A 21,958-nucleotide genomic window follows, 5' to 3' on the forward strand; every position below is an offset into this window, starting at 1 on the left:
ATGAAACATTAGCATATTGCGCGCCCACTTGTTGGTCTTTTCTCGTTGGTCTAAATGAAAATGCAAATTAATTCTTTGCACTAGGTGTGGCTTTAGGAGCGGTAAAAACAACTGTTTCCCCAGTAACGCTGTACACAAAGCAGCACTGTGCTCACAAACACTGCTTTAACACGCATTACAGGCATGATGAAATTAAAATGAAACCAATCGACCAATCACAGCAGATTAGCTTCACGCAAAGGAGGGGTTCGTAAAAATGATTCGTTGGGTGAATCGTTTGTTATAGTCCTTGAGCAAATAAGGTAAAAATAAGTGCATATTACAAGACAATGAAAGTGTTTTTAACCTGTTGATGGGGACTTCAAAAACCAAAATATGAACCTTTCATTACCTGTAATAGGGGCACTTTAGCACTTTAGCACTTAACTTTTTGTACAGTAAGATTTGTAATGTTTTTTTAAAGAATTCTCTTCTGCTCACCAAGTCTGCATTTATTTGATCTAAAGCACAGAAAAAAACAGTACAATTTCACCATATTTTTTACTTTTCAAATAACTGTTATCTATTTTGGGATATATTTTAAAAAGTAATTAATTTCTGTGATCAAAGCTGAATTCTCAGCATCATTACTCCAGTATTCAGTGTCACACGATCCTACAGAAATCACTTTTATTATTATTATTATTATTATTATTATTATTATTATTATTATTAGTATATTCAAATAGATAACAGTTATTTTAAATAGTAAAACTTTTTGCTGTACTTTGGATCAAATAAATGCCAAATTTATTTTGCGTTTTTTATTTATTTAGTTTTTTTAAACTGCTTTTTGTCAAATCAAAACTTTAAATAGACAAAAAACAATATTTTTTTGTCATCATTTACTTTCATGTTGTTACAGTGAAAATAAAATAGTAAAGGATTTACTTTGAAACAATGTAATTTCTTTTTTTAAGCAAAAAGCCTGAAATAGTATTTTCTTGTAATACATAATCTCACTCTTTTATTTGCAATCCCATCTTTTATTTGCAACTTTGTAAAAACTTTTGGCACCAGTGGTCTCTATCATCTTCTTACAGTATGGGCTGATGATGTTTTTGAGAAACATGAGTATAACTTTCTTTCTTGCACGTAACACAGAGGTTTAGTAGAATGTCCTAGCTACTATTTTCCAAATATATTATATATAAACAGGAACCAGGAATGTATGTGGTCACTATTCACTTTTAAAGGGAAAACAGCAGCTTGGAGATTTTTCTAGATACTCCTTTTGTGTTTTACGGAAGAAAGTCAGAAAGCTTTGATACAATGCTTTTGAATACATTATGACAGAGTTTGGTAACACTTAAGTACAGCAACCAATTCTCACTATTGACTAGTTGCTTACTAGCATAATGGATTTCTAAGTTAAGTGTCTCAAATGTTTCTCCCTAAATTCCTTGGGATTGCTTCAAGTAAAGTCACACAAATTTAGCGATTTTTGCTTTTTTTTTTTTTTTTTTTTTTTTTTTTAACTGCTTTGTGTCAAATCTTCATATAGACAGAAACAAAACATTTTTTACCCTCATGTTGTTACACTAAAAATTAAATAGTAAAGGATTTACTTTGAAACAAGTTCATTTTTTATTTTATTTTAAATACTAAAACATTTTGCTGTATTTCGGAAACAAATAAATGCAGGCTTGGTGAGCAGAAGAGACTTCTTTAAACAACATTACTGATTTGACTATTTAAAACCTTTGGGCTGGTAGTGTGCACCACCATGAAACAGAATCTGAGCTTTACCTCCTCGTTGGGTGCCATGGCTCTGTTGGGGTGCTGGTCTGCGGGATCACTACCCAGGGTTTTGTAGTAATCCCCAGTGCTGGGCTGCTTGCTGAAGCTGCGGGACTTTCGATTAGAGTCGACTCTTCGAAGCCTTTCGTGGCCCTCGCCAGGATTCAGCTGCTGGAGAAATGAGCAGCACATGTTTATAACAATCAGCCATTTCAAGTGCTTAATCTCATCTACAGCCCTCATCAGTGGAATTAGCTCTAAAACCCAACCAGAAATTGCCTTAAAGCTTTTAAGCCTAAAAAAACAACATTTATGAGTGCTATGAATTTATTTCAGCAGTCCACTAACAATACTATTTTTTTTTTTCATTAATATACGCTATGAACTGTACTCAAATACTTTGTGTAACTAATATTTGAACAGAGCAAAAACATTACAATTTGAGACATCCAAATAACTTAGTAGTGCACATGACTGAGTTAATATAACTAGAAAAAAGATGATCACTACATTGGTATGTGTACAGTTATTGTGTTTTATATAAAGCAGCATGCAGGATAAATAAAGTCATGTTTTTGACCTAAACACAGGCTCTGTTTAGGTCTTTTCACTTTAACGCAGCAGAAGCAACTTTAAATCCTGACAAAACATTATCACTTACTCTAACACATTTTCATTTATATAATTCTTGTGTAGAAACACATTTTATAACACTTCATTTTTAGCATTGACTCTCCTTATACAGTCTAAAGCAAAGCACTAGGTTAACTTTTTAATTTAATTCATTATTATTTTACAGTGGGCAGGGTGGAATAGGTCAACAAAAATAATAAAATAATTATTTTCAGTACTTTATTAGCTTAGAAAAACATAAATATATTAAACATTTTACTGAATATATTAAATACATTAAAATATACTGTGACAACTAATGTCGATGAACTGTTTTAGCAACAACACAATTTTAGGTTTTAAATTCTTATATATGTCAGGGAGTGTATATTTTAGACATCTAATGAACATTTTACAACATCAGTTTGTAGCTTTTTTTGCACTGTAGCATCCTGTAATCTCTCAGATGCTCATAAAAACAATACAAAATACCATGAATTGTTATAATACAGGAAATGTTTAACATTGTTCTAGATGAATTATAGCATGTCACACTGAGGAAACTTCTGTCACTGAAATGTCATGTCGCCTTCACATATTTGAATACTGTCTTCCTGCCCACACACACACACACACACACACACACACACACACACACACACACCATAAAAAAGAGCTTATATTGACTTTTTATGAGAGCGTGTGAAATTTGTCCAATTTGTCAGACAAAATTTGGACAATTCTCCTTCACCGTTTGAAAATGGAACAAACCATTGCTATTTTATAAACACAATTCTAGGACAAGGAATCTGAATTTTCATCACATATTGCTTCAGGCAATCCTGACACACTAAGCCACATAAACTCTTAATAATTCCTATTGTGTTCATGTTGCAAAGCCTCATGTGACTCCAGCTGATTTGCATGCAAACAAAAAGACTTTTCATGGCACAAAAGCTGAACTTAACATAGATTTCTAAGCTTCCCAGAGGAAAACAACACAGCAGGCTACAAGAGAGATCGTCTGACCCCTCGAAAGCTGTCTCAGTGTCGACGGACCGAATGGTTTCACTTTCTGCAGCTGTCACTCACTCGTGTATGATAGCGAATCTTCATCGCTGATCTAAAACCAGTGTTCTCCACCTGCCTTTAGGAGGACCCGAAATGTCATTACAGCAATCACGGATGCAGTTCCGAGAGTTTCTAGAAATTTCCAACACAAAAAAGGTAATGCTTGGTTTTCCTGTTCTTAAGATTTTCCTAATGCAAAGTCCTTGAATTTGCATAGTAATAAACCTTATGCAATGCAATTCTAAAACAAACAAAGTCGCAGGACGGTGAAGCGAAGAAACAGATGTGAGCTGTTAAAGTGATATTGTCATTTAAAAAAAAAAAAAAATTGAGGTACCTTTTGTGTAATAATAAATAACAAAACAATCCATTTTCGTCAAACAAAAGCAATATTGATTTCTATGTTGATCTCGATCTCTATCTGAACGCAAATGCAAGCAACTAAAAACAAAAACAAAAAAACAATGACAAATAATTTGAATGTCATCTGTGGCTTTTTATTTTTTAATGCCGGCCCCTGAGGATGCTATTGTCCATTGATGTCCTTCCAGCATCCAATTTGCATTGTTGTCTAAAGCACTGTCGTCCCTTCAGAGTTCCTCCCAGTGTAACTGGAGTCAGCCCAGTGCAGATGGTTTGATTATCATGCCTCAGGGAAATCGCTGCTTGAAAGGCTAGCTGACCTCTATACAATGCGGATGGACCTGAGCCTATTTCAAACCTGCTGAATTTTTCATCACCAGTCACCAATACGTATATTCTTCAGACTGATCTAAAGCTCTAAAGCATGTTCAGTGACGTTAGCTGAAGCTGAAAATGAATGCAGTGCTATTGATGCATTTGAATGTTTATCAGTGCATATGAAAGCTGTTTAGGTTATCGCGGTAGGCGAGCAACCCGAGGATCCTGATCTTATGTAACTCAACACAAATAATAAACACGCCTGAGAAACAATCAAAAGACCCACAACCGTTATATAATAACACACAAAGCTCAAGTATCACAAGTCAACCAACACTGAATTGAAGTCTTACCCTTTCCGACTGCCCTTATTTCTTCCCACAGTGCTGTCACCCTACACAAAGCTTTCAACCCAGAGCCCGTAGATGCACAGGTGTTACTAGATCTCCATTCTGCCGTGCCTCATCCTACCTGACGCTCGCTTTGCCTTTCCCCGCCCCTCAGCCTCCCACCAAACAATCACGTCCCAGGGCGATGACTTCACTGCTCACCTGTTATCCAACCACAGGTCACAGCGCTCGTGGTCTCTTATGCAAAGCATTGTGACACACAGTAGCCAAGCATGGCCGCTCCAGCTCGGCTTTCTCACCGGTCGAAGGATTGCATTATGCAGACCGGCCACCGAAGAGAATCTGATTACAAATAAAAGTGGAGATCGCGTTCAAAGGTAGCTGATTTATGGAAATAGCGAGCGGCAGTGGGTTATAAGACTGTGTGGATTTAAAATGAAACACAGTGTGACTCTGCTGTTAAAGTTTATCAGAGCTATGTCAAATGAAGAACATTATATTAAACTGGGTGGATTTATATAACATTCCAGTGTATGTGGAGCGAATCATAGCCTAATATGGGCCTGAGTTAGTAAATGACGAGGTATTCAAATACATTAGTGCTCTATAAACAAACTATCCTAAAGTAAGTCGAACTAGACTAAACACAACCCAGAAGTGTGCCAGTATGTGGCTGCTATGCATACTTATGTTACCATCGTACCCAAGGAAGAGGATGTTTTTAGGTGAGCACACAGTGTTCTTCCAATGCTCTGCCCTCTAAATAATGATAGAGTCAATATTTGTGTGAGATTAAACAGTCTACATTATATTTCTCCCTACATAATATGACTGTTACCCTTCTTTATGTAACATGAGCATAACAAATCTTTATATTTCATTAAAGGTTTTTGTATTTATGTTGATGACAGCACAGATCATTTGATGAATGTTGGCATCTATAAGACTAAAGATGCTAAACACGCTCTTTGCTCAGCGTTTAATCCTACTGTGGTCTGTCTACGAGAAACAAATGAGATGAAGAAATCTCTCAATTTATAAAAAAATAAAAAAATTATTAAAACTGTGATGTGCTTGCACCACCTGAAAAGAAAGCACATATAATCTGTTAAACTAGTGTTTGATTGACAGCTCTAAATCCCGCCTCCTGTTCAGCCCCACCCAACGGCATCACAGCTGCAGTGCAGCCTAAACTCTTTGACCATAAAAGGAAAAGCAGACTGCATTTGGTTTGAGGAGACAGATTCTAGTAGATGTCTTCATGACTTATTGAAGTATTCATTTTCATTAGAAGTTGAATGTATTTCAGCTCAATAATGTTCATTATGGACTGGAATAAGTCAATCTAGGTCATAAAATATCAATATAATGCACTTATACACTGTACAAAAAACAAAACAAAAAAAAAGACCTTTTGAGTAACACAAAGACACAAGTATTTGTATAAATTTGTACTTATTATTTTGCCTTTAGTGAATGGACAAATTCAAACTGGCAAAACAAAGTAGTGTTACTTACAATTATTAAGATATTTCAGAAAGAATCTGCATTATATTGCTTGGATGTTTTTAACTTGTCAACAATATCTAATAACACTGCATTGAAATGGTTCAAGGCATTTCAAAGGTTTGAGCAGAAATACAGGTTGTAAATTATGTTTAGAGTCTATATGTACAAAAATATATTTTAACATTTATTCCAGTATAGACTGATGCACAGTAGTGCGTGACTGTAAACTCCACCTTTTTTTACAGGAAGTCCATCTGAGGGACTTATTTTTATTTGAATCTGTGCCATTATGATAGTGATCATCTGCTAAAAAGTTATGCGTTTTTAAAGTTATTGGGATGTGCTAAACTGATGGGCCTGGACTCAACATCACAGTGGAAGAAAAACCGTCTGAAAGAAGACAGTGGGTTATTTTGGGGGTCAGAGGTCATTGAAAGGGTCTAGCTGAAGGTTTCATTACCCCTTGAATAAAGTAAAAATGAATGACACATCTGCACTGCTTAAGTGCTTTAAACTGGAGAGCTGAATTCATCATAAAATGTGAAGTGAAGGAAGCCAATGAAATTAAATTAAAATTGCATTCAGACATTTTAGGCATCAAGATATTTGGGGGGGGGGGGGGGGGTCTCTGAATACTTAAATTAATTGCATACTAAGTGAAGTGTTAAAATTCTGCTGTTGTTCTCCTCAGTTAGTCCAGCAACCATCCCAACACGTTTTGATGGGAAGATCTGAGCAACTACTTCAAATACTTTGCAAACATAGGAAACAAAAAGTGCATTATCTGCTCTTCATACTCAAACAATAGTGCTGCAACACAGCTGAACTCGCAGTAATGATCAGAGAATGTGTGTGTTGGGATGTGCTGGCATATCTGACAGTTTAATTAGTTCAATTAATGTCCAGTCCATCATGCAGCACATCATTACAGCTTCTGGGTGGTCAGCTCGGCTAATGGAAGCCCTCATTAACAGAAACACAAAAGTAGCATTGTGTTTTTGTCTATATGAGTGTGTGAGTCCATATCGTGTGTATGCACCTGCTCCGGGCTTTGATTAGCGTGCACAGGGGTGTTTTTAACACACAGATTGAGGTTTGTTGGCCAGACAACAGAAGACACATTGCCAGTCTGATTCGTTCTAATGGCCGCTGTGCACCACTGTGTGCTATTTATGAAAAACCGCTGTGATTAAGTTCATTTAGGATTAATTAGAGCATACTGTGCTGCTTTACTGTCAAAGCTAACCGAGGTGTTATTTTACACCTACATATGTATTCAATGCCAATTAAAAAAGGACGAGCTGATGGTAAGTGTGTGTTAATTAGACGTTTCAGTGTTAAATCCAGAGGGAATGTTTTGCTATTATTGTCCTATACACAGAATGACTAAAGCTCTATGGATTATTTAGTTACACAGGACTCAGATGGGATGCAAGCTGGTCTTTGTAATTAAGTGAGCTGTATAATCATCACATCATATTGCCTGAATGCACTTTTTAAGATGTTCAGTCATTAACATCACAATGGAGGTTGAAACATCACAAAACGTTTCTGAAATCTTTAGTTCTTTTATAAAGCTTAATACCTAGTCTTTTTAAAGACAACTTGAAACGGCATTCACAAACCAGATTACTTCTGTATTGTGAGGTATTTTATCGAATTCATTGTGAAAAGCTTATAAATAAATAAATAACACTTTAGTTTGGGGACCAGTTCTCACTTTTTCCTCCATAACTTCCTAATTTGTTGCATGTTAATAGTTAGTAAAGTAGTTGTTAAGTTAGTGATGCAGAGTAAGGCATTAATATGTGCTTTATAAGTACTAATAAACAGCCAATATGCTAGTAATATGCATGCTAATAAGCAGCTAGTTAATAACGAGAATTGGTCTCTAAACTAAAGTGTTACCAAAAATGAATAAATTATTAACGATGAAGGATAAGTCAAAAGTAGATAAGTTGATTGCAGCTTTATAGAGAATGATGCTAATGTTTATAATATTTGTTTGTTAATGTTTATCCTGTGCTTTTAACAGCCTAGGATTCCTAGTTTTATTGTGTGTTTTTTTAAGTCTCTTGTGAACATTGTAAACACATATTTGTATTTCATTATTAACCTTGTTGTCTGACCCATCTTTTTAAACATGCAAAGCCCTTACACAGTTTAATCTGACCCCATTTTAAATCTGTGTAATTCTGCCTACTGGGCTGATCATTACAACCTAATATCTACATGCCTTACAATCTAATTTAGCAGATCAAAGCTGGACGATAATATAGTTGACAATGTTGCAATGATAAAGTCAATCAAACATGCACTACGTGAGCACAGTTTACCGTTTGCATACAGATACTCACACACTGCAATATATATAAGACAAAGCATGTACTCAATCAATTCTGTGAGTTATGTCTCTTGTGCATTTCTATTTCGCGTGTCATACAGAGTTGCCTATGAGCATTTCAAATCAATCTCCATTTCAGCCGGACTGTCTTTGTTTTGTGGTAGAAGTCATATGCAGTTCTGTTCTGATCATGAGAGACAATACCATGCATAAATCCTCCCAAGAGATTGATTCACTCTGGTTCACTATTGTAAGGCTTTTATTCTATACTGTCCATTAGTACAATACGATTCCTTTATATTCTGTGAATAAACATTGTGTTTCAGGTCTTTAGTCGCCATGGCTTCGTATCTGTTTGGTCAACAGCAGCACATCAGATGATGACTCACTAGAGGCCACGAACGCTGCATTTATGGCCAACTCAGCGCTAAACAAAATAACCCATGATCTTTTTAAAGAGATCATGAAATGCATGTTCAGATCTTTATATATGTTTCTAGAGGTTCGTTTATAAAGGGTTTTTTTGCATTAAAATGTTCAAATATTTGTAAAAATGCTCTCTCGTTATAATTCTCATATTATTATAACATCTAATGGGATATCTTAATGCTACATTATAAAACTTACAGCTACTATGATACACTATATGATATCTTGTTAAGAATAATTATGAAAAGAGTGTGTTGCAAAATGAAACATTTTTGTTAAATCACTATAATAAAAGATCAACTTCAGCCATGCATTTCTAAGAGATGAATCATTTCGAAGGGTATGCACAGTTTTTGGAGGCTCAGTATGTCTACATCCAGGGACTTTTTTTATTCCATATCTTGCTTTAGTGACTGATTGACAGACATGGGTTATTAAGAGCACACTACCTTGATTCACTAACACATGTTAAGGGCAGTGTGGAGGACAAACGTGACATCATCAATGGGGTGATTACAAATTCTGGCATTTCAGAAGGGTGGTCAACAAAAACAACGTATTTTAAACTGGAAAAAGGGATAATATCTTTCATTAAATCTACATTAAGTAAATCCACTCACAGGGATATTACAGATCTACCACAAAAACTGAAGCTCAAAGACGAAAATAATAAATTCTGCACACTTGTTAACATTAATAATTTTTAAATTTGTCAATATTGGATGAAAATTGTCCAATATTGTACATTTCATTGTGGACTTGGACTGTACAAAGCAGAATTATTGTGAATGTAACAATAGCAGAGCTGTGTGTTCATTAAAAAAAAGGGAAGGAGACCACAAATAGAGAAAGAGAGCAATCATAACATTCAAGTCCCTGTTCTTTAGTTATAAGGGCCAAAGTCTAAAATGTACTTGTTGATTTTTTTAAGTACATTTACATAAAGATGCCCTCTTTAAGTCACAAAGTACAATTTTGTTGTAATTTCTACAGCACAGTAGTGAGCCGTTGGGAACTGGGAAGGGGATTCTTAAAGTACATTTTATGCTTTAGTCAGTGGAATATAACACTGAACACATATTTTTATAGGATGAAAGAAAATGCTGGATATTACAACTTTATGACGTTTTTTTCCCCTCTTTTTTTAAGAAAACATATAGCATACCTCTTTTTTGACCACATCATTGTCCACTCGGCGAAGGTTCCTCTTCACCTTCAGGTACTCGGCAGACTCCTCCTCCTCCGGTGGTTTGGGTGGGGGGTAGGCAGGTGGGGGAGGGGGTGTGTGGGAGGAGTCTGATGGAGGAGGGGGAGGGGGAAATGTTGGAGGGGGCGGCAGGTGTGCAGGATGTTCCTTTGCATTCTGGGAGCTGTCTGCGACATCAGGGTTCAGCATGTCCATATAGGCCTGCATGTCTGTAATGACCGAGTCTTCACCTCCTGCAATAAAACATTTCTCTAATCATTTATCGAGACAAACATAACCCAAACAGACAGACAGACAGACAAACTGACTGAGTGACTGATTGATTGATTGATTAAATGTACTTTTATTAATCAAGAACTGAAAAAATGGCAGGCAAATGAAAAAGCAGAAAGTAGAAAAATATCTTCATCAAATACAAGCTAATTTATTAACAAGATTATAAAAGACACATGTGAAATCTCATTTTTACATTTCAATTTTTTTTTAAATATAATTATTGTAATAACGTAACACACAATATACGGTAATACATTAAATTTGAAATGGCCAGAATGCATACAATTGATTGATTTATTGATTGATTGATTGATTGATTGATTGATTGATTGATTGATTGATTGCAGTAAAATCTGGGTTCACCATTTCCCGCTCCTCGCTCCACTAATCAGAAACACTGCCCCGTGGCAAAATAATTTCATTTTGCTTTAAACAAAAATCTAAGTTCTGTTCAGTAATGATATTAAATGAAAAATAAATGCCTAATACTAGAAGGATCGTTTTAACGTGGTTTACTGGAACATTACAATTAGCCCAAGTCCATATTAGATGACTGCTTAATTCTCTTAGCTTTCTTGTCTGTGAAACATCTGAGTGTAGTTACTTCAGAAACAGAAAGAATATGCTGTAACCTTTCCGGCTTTCTTTATTCCTTAATTCTTCCAAACTATAAATACGATCGTAAGTATAGAAATTGTGTCGTGATAAAATTTGTTAGAAAAAAGGTTTTATGATCACTGAAAGATTAGAATCGTAACATATTTCAGTCAGGTGGGTCTGCATTTTTGACTGGTAGTGAAAGGATAATAATGTACAGCTCTGTTGTATAAGGATGTCCTAAATGTGTCCACTAGAGGACATTACTGGGACACCTCACAGCAGGTCGCCTGGACAATGCTACAGAAACATTGTTCTGAATGAGTTCTGCTTCAGAGAGCTCAACTTTCCCACCATTGTTCATATAATGCTTCAAACACACTGCACTGAGCAAATGTATGGGCGGAGAGGGTGGGCTACGGTCCGTTTAGAGGGGGGAGATCAAAACACACAGCAATGCAGAAAGAGAACATTTTGCATCAAGTTAATCCGGAGATTTATATTAATACATTTTAATTGACAGTCTGAATTCATTTGATCAAAAATACAGTAAAAACAGTACTATGATTAGAATTTATAAAACAGTTTCCTGTTTAATATATTTTTAAATGTATTATTTAGTGTCACATGATTCATAAATTATTCTAATATATGAATTTGCTGCTCAAGAAACCTTTCGTATTATTATTAATGTTGAAAACAATTGTCCTGCTTCATATTTTTGTGCAAATGATGATAGATTTTTTTTCAGGATTCTTGACTAAGAGAAAATTCAAAAGAACAGATTTCAGTCACACTTTAGTTTAAGGATCAATCCTCACTGTTAACTATTAACTATGACTTTTAAGTTATTAAGGGATCATTAAGGGATCTAAATAAGAGACTTGGTGCCTAAACTAAAGTGTTACCCAGCAGGTATTTAAAATACACTCTAAACATTTTTTTTTTTATTATCAATGTATTTACTGGCAGTGTTCAACTCAATGCATCCTTGCTGAATTTCTTAAAAAAAAAAAAAAAAAAAAAAAACTTATTTACCCAAACTTACACCACTGATTCTTGAGACATAGGGAAAACATGTCCGGAAATTGCAACTCTTATTAGGTTTAAAAATGAAAATATTTTCAATTGTAAATGTTATGGGGGATTAATAATAAAATGATTTAATACAAAAGTGTAATCAGTCTCCTAGAATGAGAGTGTGTTTTGAAATGTTAAAAACATTTTGATTGCTGTTAAAGATAAAGTTAAAGATAAATATTTAGTTTTGATAAAAAAAGAAAGAAAAGTTGGCCAAATACCTCAGTAGTTTAGTAAATATAAGCCAAATAATGTAGTTTAATTTGTCTGAGTACATCAATTTTGCTCCCTGTTTTGTCCAACTCCTGAAGAATCAGTGATACGTATATATTAGCATAATATTAGCTAAAGTAGTGCAGATACAGTTATACAGAGAGCTCATTGGTGTTTCTCTGACCTGTGGGTGCTCGGGAGGGAGGCGTGCCGCTCCTCTTCTCTCCAGTACTGGATTGGCTGGAGTTGGCTGAGTCATAATTGGACAGCGAGCTGGAGGGGGAGCAGATGTCGAAATGGGCCGCGGTGGGGGCTGGGGTGGGCAGGGTGGCATTCGGAGAGGAGAGGCCTGAGTCCGGCTGCTTATACTCCAGATCTGCTGAAGGGTCCCGGGACAAGACTCGGTGCTCCACACTCTGAGAGGAAAGCTAAAGTGTTATTGACAGGCGTAGAAGAGTGACTCTTATTTACTCAGCCTCGAGCTGCTCCTAACTTGTATGAATTTCCTTCAGCAATAGAACACACACAAAAAAAAAAAATAGGTAACACTTTATTTTAAGGTGTCCTTGTTACACATTATATGTACTTACTATTATAATAACAATCAATTATGCATAATTACATGCAAGTTACCCTAAGCCAAACACTAAACCTATCCCTAACCATGTAGCAAGTACATGTAGAAAAGTAATATTACTCACCTTAAACACCTTAAAATAAAGTGTAACCCCACAAAAAAATGTTTTGAAGAGTGTTGGTAACGAACTAAGTAGTTGATGGTAGCAACTGACATCCAGAGTATGAACACATTAAATAAAACACTTTGGAAGACAATGGCTAGTGTTAACTGTTTGGTTACCAACATATCTTCTTTTGTGTTCAGAAAAAGAAAGAAACTCATACAGGTTTAGAACAAATTGAGGGTCAGTAAATTATTTTCATTCTTGTGGGAACAATCCCTTTTAAGATGCATGTAAGTGTTTTTGTTTGTTTGTTTGCTTGTTTTTTTGTTGTTTTCTTTTTTCTTTTTTTTCTTTTTGCAATAGTCTGTATTGCAAACTCTTTCATTGTGCTTAAGGCAGAAATTCCTTTAATTACACAAAGGTTAATTACAGGCAGTATTAACAGATACGAGTGCAGCTGACGAGGGCTTGTGAAACCACATCACTACATGCAATTATCTTCATAATTATCAAGAATCTACTGACCCCAATTAAAGGTGCACTTAGTTATTTTCCTCATTAAAGTTTTACATGTTAAGAACTTTACTTTAAATAATCTGTTAACCCTGTAAAGCCTGAAATATGAAATCATAGATCTTTATAACACTTTAGCAGACTAATTGTGTGTATGATTTTCCAAAGTGCATCAGGACTTTTTTTGACGTGCAAGTATCAAACTTAGTCTTTTTAATTGATACATTAAGTATTATATGCACCTTTTACAAAGGTGTGTTTGAACTAAGAAACTGATTTTTCCTTCAGGCTGTAGATCTGCTGAATATCAAATTGTATGATAGCTTTATGTTTTATTTCTCATCTCTTTACTGCTTAAACTTTAACCCCTTTTTCCTATGCCCAGTGTATTCGTGTGTGTATGTTAGATTATTTTAAGTGTTTATGTTAATAAAGTCTTATTTGTATCACGCTTGAGGTTGTTCATTATTTGCTCATAACTGGAGTCCCTAATCATGCAGATTTTTGCTACATGCTCTGAGCTTTGTACAGTAAAAAAGTTGTTTTCCTTAAACAGGAAAATAACGTTCTTAAACTGACAGACAGTTGACACTGAGATTTCAAGTAAATACTTACAGCAGATCTAAATATTTATAAATAATCATAACTAGTTATGATTGATTATTCATATTTCCCCTTTGAGCTGATTCGCTACAACCCCAGTCCCAAGTTAAGGATGTGAATGATTATGCAATGTATTTATTTTAGTTTTTTAATAAATTTGCAAAGTTGTCACAAATCTGTTTTGTGCTTTGTTATCATGGTGTATGGAGTGTAGAATGATGTGGAAAAAAGTCATTTAAAGCAGTTTAACATAAAGCTACATTACAACATAACAAATCATGAAAAATTAAATGAAGGGTTATGAATACTAGCAAGGCATTGTAAATAAAAGATCCTCAAAGGCCTTCTAATCATATTTGAGAAAATGTAGCATGATTTTTCTAATAAAACAAATGAGGATGTTTTTAAAAAAAAATACATGAATATACCCTTTTTACTTGCTATAAATAATAATTAACTATGTATCACATAAATCATGACAAAACAACAGAAGAGTAGATTACCTACAACAAGTTTTTCAGCAAAGTTTTGAACGTTGTATTTAGAAGCCTGCTTATCAAATATGATACAGTAGACTTTATAAAGTTAAACCCTTGTACACTAACACAGCATTAGATGAGATTTTCATCTTATATTTTATCCTCTTTCATTTTGGTAATCCCCATTACTGGATAATTGGGGGAATGCTGACTGCATTTTTTTTTTTTTTTTTTTTTACAATTGTGTGATTCTGTCGAGTCTCAATGTAAGTCCAAGATGATATCAAGCGGCTAAACAAACAGAAAATTACAGTAACTAAACACCTGTCACTCTAAATGAAGGAAATCCTAAATATTAAAACTACAAACATTATTTGGCACATTATATGCAAATATGAAACAAAGCAAACAAGCAAATAACCAAAAATAAAGAAAACATTTAATTAACCTATTGTGTAGTACTGATAATGTAAACCGAGATAAGTGAACATTTGTATGAAGAATTATATTTGTGCTTTATGTGCTGTTTCTCACCATGTTTTCAACAGTGCGGAGGTACTTGGCACACTGCTGATGCCCGTTGTATTCAGCCAGGTCTGCTGCTGAGAACCCATCCTGGTCCCGTATCCCCATGTCCACGCCGTTCACTACCAGAATCTGACAGCACTGCATCGAGAAACAGACATTTACATTAACAACCACATAGACTGCATGCTCTGGGGCTGTTTTATTAAATAGATTTACCTCTGTCGGCTAAAGCAAGCATTACTATTCATAGTGCTCATTCATAAGGTTATGGTTTTACACAGTATTACACAGAATTGTGCACCTATTTATGACTGAACAACTGCTTAATACTGCTCGTTCTGAAGGGGGGAAATATTTGTCTGTTTGAGAAGGTTGAGTAAAGTTTGAGTGGTGTTCATGAATGCAGTAAAAGGGTATTTTGTTAATGACAGCTGTCATGCGTTTGGCCCTCGGGTGGAGAACGAGAGACAATACTCTCTGACTGTTTCTGTGTCCCACTCTTTCTGTCAGCAGCCTTCAGATGGATAATGTTACAAACCAATAAAAGTGTTGCACGATTGTGGAAAGTTCCAAGCACTAAAGTTTAGAGCACTTTCACAATAATCTCATACAGGTTATGGTATAAATATATATTTTTTTCTTAATTCTGTATTCATTCTAATTATAGTAAATTGCAATAAAAGTGTTTGCCTGATTACTGAAGGATGAAGGTTAATATAAATGCTCAGGTTGCTGAATAAATAAATGCAACAAATAAAGCATATAACAATTATTAAATATAACATGAAAAATGCACAATCATTGCAATAATAATTCTTTATAATATATTGTTCATACAAAAAGGCAAAGGAATTTCATTTTTAACTCAACTAAACTTTCTAGTGAATTACTACTAACTGACTTGTTGAGAGTATATCCTAACTGGACCTTATATGCAGTGTCACTATAATACGTATAATATGTCACTTGTTTCTCATAAATCATCTGTTTTATTATAACTATGTATCATTCCAAAAGTTCACAAATGTGATGTTTAAGAATCATTCTTGATTTTCTTTTTCAAGTGAAAGTCAAGAGATAGATGATTTATAAAGTAAATCACCAAAACATGCAAATAATAATATTAACCTATACTGCAAAATACTGCACATCACGGTAGGTTATATAGCACACCTGGCTAAAACGATGCACCTCTAGTTTGCTTTTTATATAATTAAACAGTACACAAATAAAACAGATATTTGCTTTATGTTATAGATTATTAAGAGCATTAGCTCAATCTAGTTGTATCTTGGCATTGCATCTCAGATGAATCAGTTTAAGTGGAAGATCACCCTAAAATTATTTGTACCACAATGACTCTGTTATCATATGTGACCCTGGAGCACTAAGCCAGTCTTAAGTCTCTGGGGTATATTTGCAGCAATAGCCAAAAATACATAGCATGTATCAAAATTATCGATTTTTCTTTTATGCCAAGAATCATTAGGATATAAAGTAAAGATCATGTTTCATGAAGATATTTTGTCAATTTCCTACCGTAAATATATCAAAACTTAATGTTTGATTAGTAACATGCATTGCTAAGAACTTCACTTGGACAACGTTATAGGTGATTTTCTCAGTATTTAGATGTTTTTTGCACCCTCAGATTTCAGATTTTCAATTAGTTGTATCTCAGCCAAATATTGTCCTATCCTAACAAACCATACATCAATAGAAAGCTTATTTATCTTATTTATTCAGCTTCTATGTATTGTATAAATGTAAATGTAAATAAATTAAATGTACTTCAAATGCATTTTCCTATTTTAACCCTAAATGTATTATACTAAAATAAAGTGGTACACAATTTATGATGTGTTCACAATTCACAAATACTGCACCTCGAGTTTTATATTCCTATATAATTTCTCTCTGTCTCATGTGTGTTGGATGTCAGAGTTGTAATTACAATTGCAATTGCGTTTGTAAGAAACATCCACATGCAGTAGTTTCTCTTACATACCTCCAGCTCTCCGTTCTCGGCTGCGTCATGAAGAGGTGTCCCGCCCCAGCTGTCCATCACTATCTCCCCGCCGTGAAGCAGCAGCCAGCTGAGGACCTTAGCATGGCCGCGGCTGGCAGCAAAGTGCATGGCAGTGGCCCCATCATTGTCTCTGTCAGACAGGCTGATTTCTGTGAAACTCATCTATACACGACACAAAATATAAAATATTTGTTTTCTCTGTTTTGTTGACTAGTTAATATGAAAGTCATATAAATATACAACAAGTCTGATCAAGAACCTACAGATATGATGTTAAATTATACTGCAAAATACTGCTTATATTAGTAGCTCATATAGCACACCTGGCTGAAATAATGCACCTTTAGATTGCAATGCCAACAAACAGGCTCATTCAATGCCAAGTAACTAAATAGAATGAAGGATAAATCAAGTCTTCTAAAGAACTTAAACTGTCCAAAATGTAAAGTTTCAGATCCTGCCAGGAAAGATCCCTTTTGTCTGGTAACCAAAACCTTTTGTCTGGCATCTTTTCCGTAACATTTGGTAGTAGTTGCAGGATAACTTGAATATGTGCTATTTATGGTACATGTTCCATTCTTAAAAGTAAAAATTTATTTCTGTGACAACCAACATTATATTGATAGCACTTAACTTGTTTTAAGCCTGGAAACATTCTGTAGCAAAATATTGGAAATACATAAAACATTATATTCGCAGTGCAGTTCTCATCCATTAAGGCCATCGTGTGAATAAAAACAGTTTTTGGCTCACCAGCCAGACAATGACAGTGTTGTGTCCCATCTGGGCAGCAGCGTGCAACGGTGTCATCCCATCATTGGCTCTGATACTTGGCTCCGCCCCGCAGTCCTTCACTAGGTACTGGACGACTTCCAGGTGGCCCTCCTGACATGCAAGGTATAGTGGTGTGGCACCATTCTTCGTTTGGAAATTGACAACTCTAAAACACAAGCAAAAACACCAAAACAAGGAAATTAGACATTTAAATAGAAGCTGATTAGAGATATGACAAATGTTTAATGTTTCTATATCAATAGGATTTCTATCTCCTATCTAACAGTCATGTAAACATCCTTTCTGAGTGTAAAAACATGTAACGTGAGCAAAACCCTGCCCCTTCAAAATCATATCATATTAATAATTTTAATTTTAAGCATTATTGCATGTGTTTATACTGACATTAAATGATAATATGGCTAACTAGACTACCAGAAACCCGATAATATTTCATATTATCTCAACACCATGATATAAGGGTGTTATCCGTGTCGAGCCAATATTAATTAAAGTGTTAGCATGATGCTGTTGGGTTTTTGGCTTTTTGATGTACTGTTATTGTGGTTTCTTGATGGTTGATTTTTGTCTGAAGTCAAAAGAAGCCACCCACAGATCTATGATATTCTGGTCTCTAGATATCTAGATACTCAGGTAGATACCTTCAGAGTAAATCTATGTAATTTTCCTTGTTATGTAATCATGACGGGTCAGGCAAAGATGAGGAGATGTAGATTAAGGTGCAGTTTAATTACTTTATTAACCAAAATAAAAACAACAAAGACAATCCAACTTAATAGGATTCACAGCTGGTAAAGACAACACCAGACAGAGAATTAAACCGACCAGGGGAATATAAAGCTGTGTTCACACCATGTCGTAATTACCATAATTAAAAAGATGACAACATGTGACATTCTACTCAGAGCTGAATTATGTGTTTCTATAGCCGGGTTATATGTTTGTGCCTGACAAAGATATTTTGCCCGAAACGTTAAATAGCGGGAAAATAACGGCGTCCAGTTCCTTTTTGCATGTTTTTTTATCTTTTTTTATTTTTTAATTGACCAACACTATCAAAGCCGTCACGTGCTCGAAATTACAACTTGTAAGCTGGGAATGTTCTGAGAGTTATGAATTGGACCAGTGACATAAATACAGAAGACAAAGAGGATTGAAACAAGGCACAGGTGGGAATGATCAATAATCAAGGCAACAGATGACATTCTCACAGAAACTAATGTAACAGGAACTACAGGCAGGAATTCAGGAGATGAAGACAGACACAACAGACAAAATAAGAGTCTTGGATGAATCAAAACTGACATATATCATCTGCATAGTAAGTCAGAAGAGTAACAAGCTTTATGATTTTATGTGTTTTTTTTGTGTCCACAGCATAAATGTTTGAAAGGCATTTATCTTCCAACTTTGTTTGGACTTTTGTTTTTCCAATGACAGATTATAAAATATACGCAAACATTAGTCTTGTATATACATTGAGGAAGAGGCCCAAACCATATATGCAGCCAATAATTTTAAGAGAGGTATAGTTCACCCAAAAATGAAATGAATTTTTAACTCAAACCGTTGCACTGGAGGTAAGCAGGTAAACATTAAATTTTCATTTTTGGTTGAGCTATACCTTTAAGAGAGGACTTTTGACTATTGGCGACCAAGAAGAAGACATGCACCACTCAGAAAAGGTAAAAAATATTTGTGTTTTAAGTGTACAACAAATCTGACACATGTGAGCACTTAAAATGCAAATTAATTATCTGTCTATCTTTTTGTATTTCTGCTAGTTCAACCAGCATTTAACAGCAATTCTCTAAATTGTTGCACCTTGATCAAAATAAGACTAGTTCAAAGATGTTCGATCAATACTCCAGAGTAAAATGGGTTCACTGAAGTATCATATAGTAGATTCTAATTATTATAACTTCTGAATGTCTTTAAATGCTGAGGTCATATTTATTTCCACAATGAATAAAAGAAAAACCACCAAATTCTCCTCTGTGATTTGAGATTTTCCTTAGTTTTCCTGACCAATTCAACCCGAAACCTAATAAAATTACGAATCATTAATACGAGGTCCCAGAGACATTGTTGACCCTCTGAGACAAAGTGATACACCAGTCCGGTGTTTTTCTGTTTCCAGGGGAAGCATCCAGCATTAATATGTCTGTCCCAGATCCTTCCTCAAAGTCACAGCAGGAGTTCTAGAAGAGAACAGGAATCTTCCTATAAATACTATAAAGCTCAGCTTTATTTGGACACAGACTGATGAGGCATCAATGAGTCTCTTAAGAGGATCAGTGCTGCTTCACCGTATTTGTATTTGCAGTATTCTCTGGCTCTGTACAAGAGACAAAACTATGTGTAGTCTTACTAGAAGAAATGCAATTGTTTTTTCTTTATGGTTTGGATTCAACCTTACATAATAATAATAATAATAATAATAGTTTGTTACATTTATATAGCACTTTTGTGTGTGCTCAAAGTGCTTTACATGAAAGGGGGAATCTCCTCAACCACCACCAATGTGCAGCATTCACCTGGATTATGTGACGGCAGCCATATTGCACTAAAACACCCACCACACACCAGCTTACAGGTGGAGAGGAGACAGTGATGAAGCCAACATATTTTGCTCTTGTATCCCCTCGTCCCTCTGAACATTCTTTCTTTTGAAAAGTAATGCAAAAAATATAGTTACAGTATGTATGTGTCATGTGGTTACTGTATTACTGCAATATAGAATGTATACACTATATTAAAAATTTATTTCCTTTATTTGGCAATCAATGGTTCCACAAATAAACTTTACCATCCAAGGAACCTTTTCATTCCACAAAAGGTTCTTTACAGTGGAAAAGGTTTATTTAGATTATAAAATGTTTCTTCACACTGAGAAAAAATGGTTCTTTTAAGAACCGTTCACTGAAAGGTTCTTTGGTGAACCAAAACTATGACATCACTATGAAAAACCCATTTTGGAACCTTTGTTTTTAAGAGTGTACTGTGCAAAGTATGAAAACTTAATTTAGCACTAGCCTAACATTTCCAATGTGACATATAAACATCATTATGTTAAGCATTTTTAAACAAAATTGGACTAAGATTGCTTAATAAACCCAAGATTATAGATGATCTTAAGATGAATTTAACTTCTGTAAAAAATGTTTATCAATGACTACTTTAATTTAGGCTACTCAATGTTTTGACTGTTCATCATAGAAACGAGTATGCCAGTATTCTAGTCCAAGCTTTATCATGGCATGGAAAATGTATATCTCATTGATATTTTGACAATACTACTGTTATAATCAACAAAGATAACTACCGCAGGTTCACAACTTCCCATTGCAGTTTTGTTGAAGTTGTGCACTCACATTGCAGTCTTGCTGATTATAACAGGAATGATCTAGTTTTGTATGATTGCATTGTGGGCTCTCTCTCTTTGTACACACACACACAGAGAGAGAGAGAGAGAGAGAAACACAGGATTAAAGAGCAGAGATAAAACCTGCCAGTAACCAGGTACACAGTCTGACTGCGGGAATAATCTAATTCAACAATCAGACAAACCACGGCGGGCAATTTAATAGCACTGCAAATAAATTCTGCATACAATGGATATGTTTCACAGTGGATACTGACATTACTGGATGACTCAGATGATGTGTTGCTAATCTAACAAACACATCGAAATAACAAACATGTGATTGTGGTGGAGAGGCTTCCAAAGAAAATAAAGAGATGCTGAATTTTTAAAACAGGAAGAGGAATTAATCAGGGGCTCAGTCATTAGGAAGTGATCAGACGTGTGAATCTTTAATGAGTGTAACCCTAACAGGCACAGTCACCCGTGTGCTGGGGGTGGTGGGGGGTGGGGCAGAGCACCACACACACACACACACACACAAACCTATAATGACTACAAATAAAACACACAATGAAACATTGGTTATTTATATGGCTATTATATTGACAAAGAGAAATACAATACATTTAGAATCGTATTCAAGTGAGATTCTTGTTTCATCAGTGAAGCCAATGTAGAGTATTGATTGTGTATCATCATGTTATTTTCATATCGTGGAGCCTAGGACTTTCTCAGCTGAAACAATGTTTGTAATGACATCACAACACTATTGTACGTTCACAAAGGTCCCTGACCTGATACAGCCTTACTTGC

General features: G+C 35.0%; 1 protein-coding gene across 3 annotated transcripts in view; it reads right to left on the reverse strand.

The window, feature by feature from the left end:
* Nucleotides 1-21,958, reverse strand: part of espn (espin) — a 63,409-nt gene that overhangs the window by 31,244 nt on the left and 10,207 nt on the right. For all 3 annotated transcript variants that reach the window (XM_026270620.1, XM_026270619.1, XM_026270617.1), the window contains exons 3-8: nucleotides 17,737-17,923; nucleotides 16,963-17,145; nucleotides 14,961-15,092; nucleotides 12,333-12,564; nucleotides 9,941-10,215; nucleotides 1,789-1,950 (exon numbers count right to left, since the gene is read on the reverse strand). In XM_026270620.1, the coding sequence (XP_026126405.1) occupies nucleotides 1,789-1,950; nucleotides 9,941-10,215; nucleotides 12,333-12,564; nucleotides 14,961-15,092; nucleotides 16,963-17,145; nucleotides 17,737-17,923 (1,171 nt within the window). The remainder of the gene's footprint in view (nucleotides 1-1,788; nucleotides 1,951-9,940; nucleotides 10,216-12,332; nucleotides 12,565-14,960; nucleotides 15,093-16,962; nucleotides 17,146-17,736; nucleotides 17,924-21,958) is intronic.

This window comes from Carassius auratus, chromosome 8 (genome assembly GCF_003368295.1).
Source record: "Carassius auratus strain Wakin chromosome 8, ASM336829v1, whole genome shotgun sequence".
Classification (NCBI taxonomy): Eukaryota; Metazoa; Chordata; class Actinopteri; order Cypriniformes; family Cyprinidae; genus Carassius; species Carassius auratus.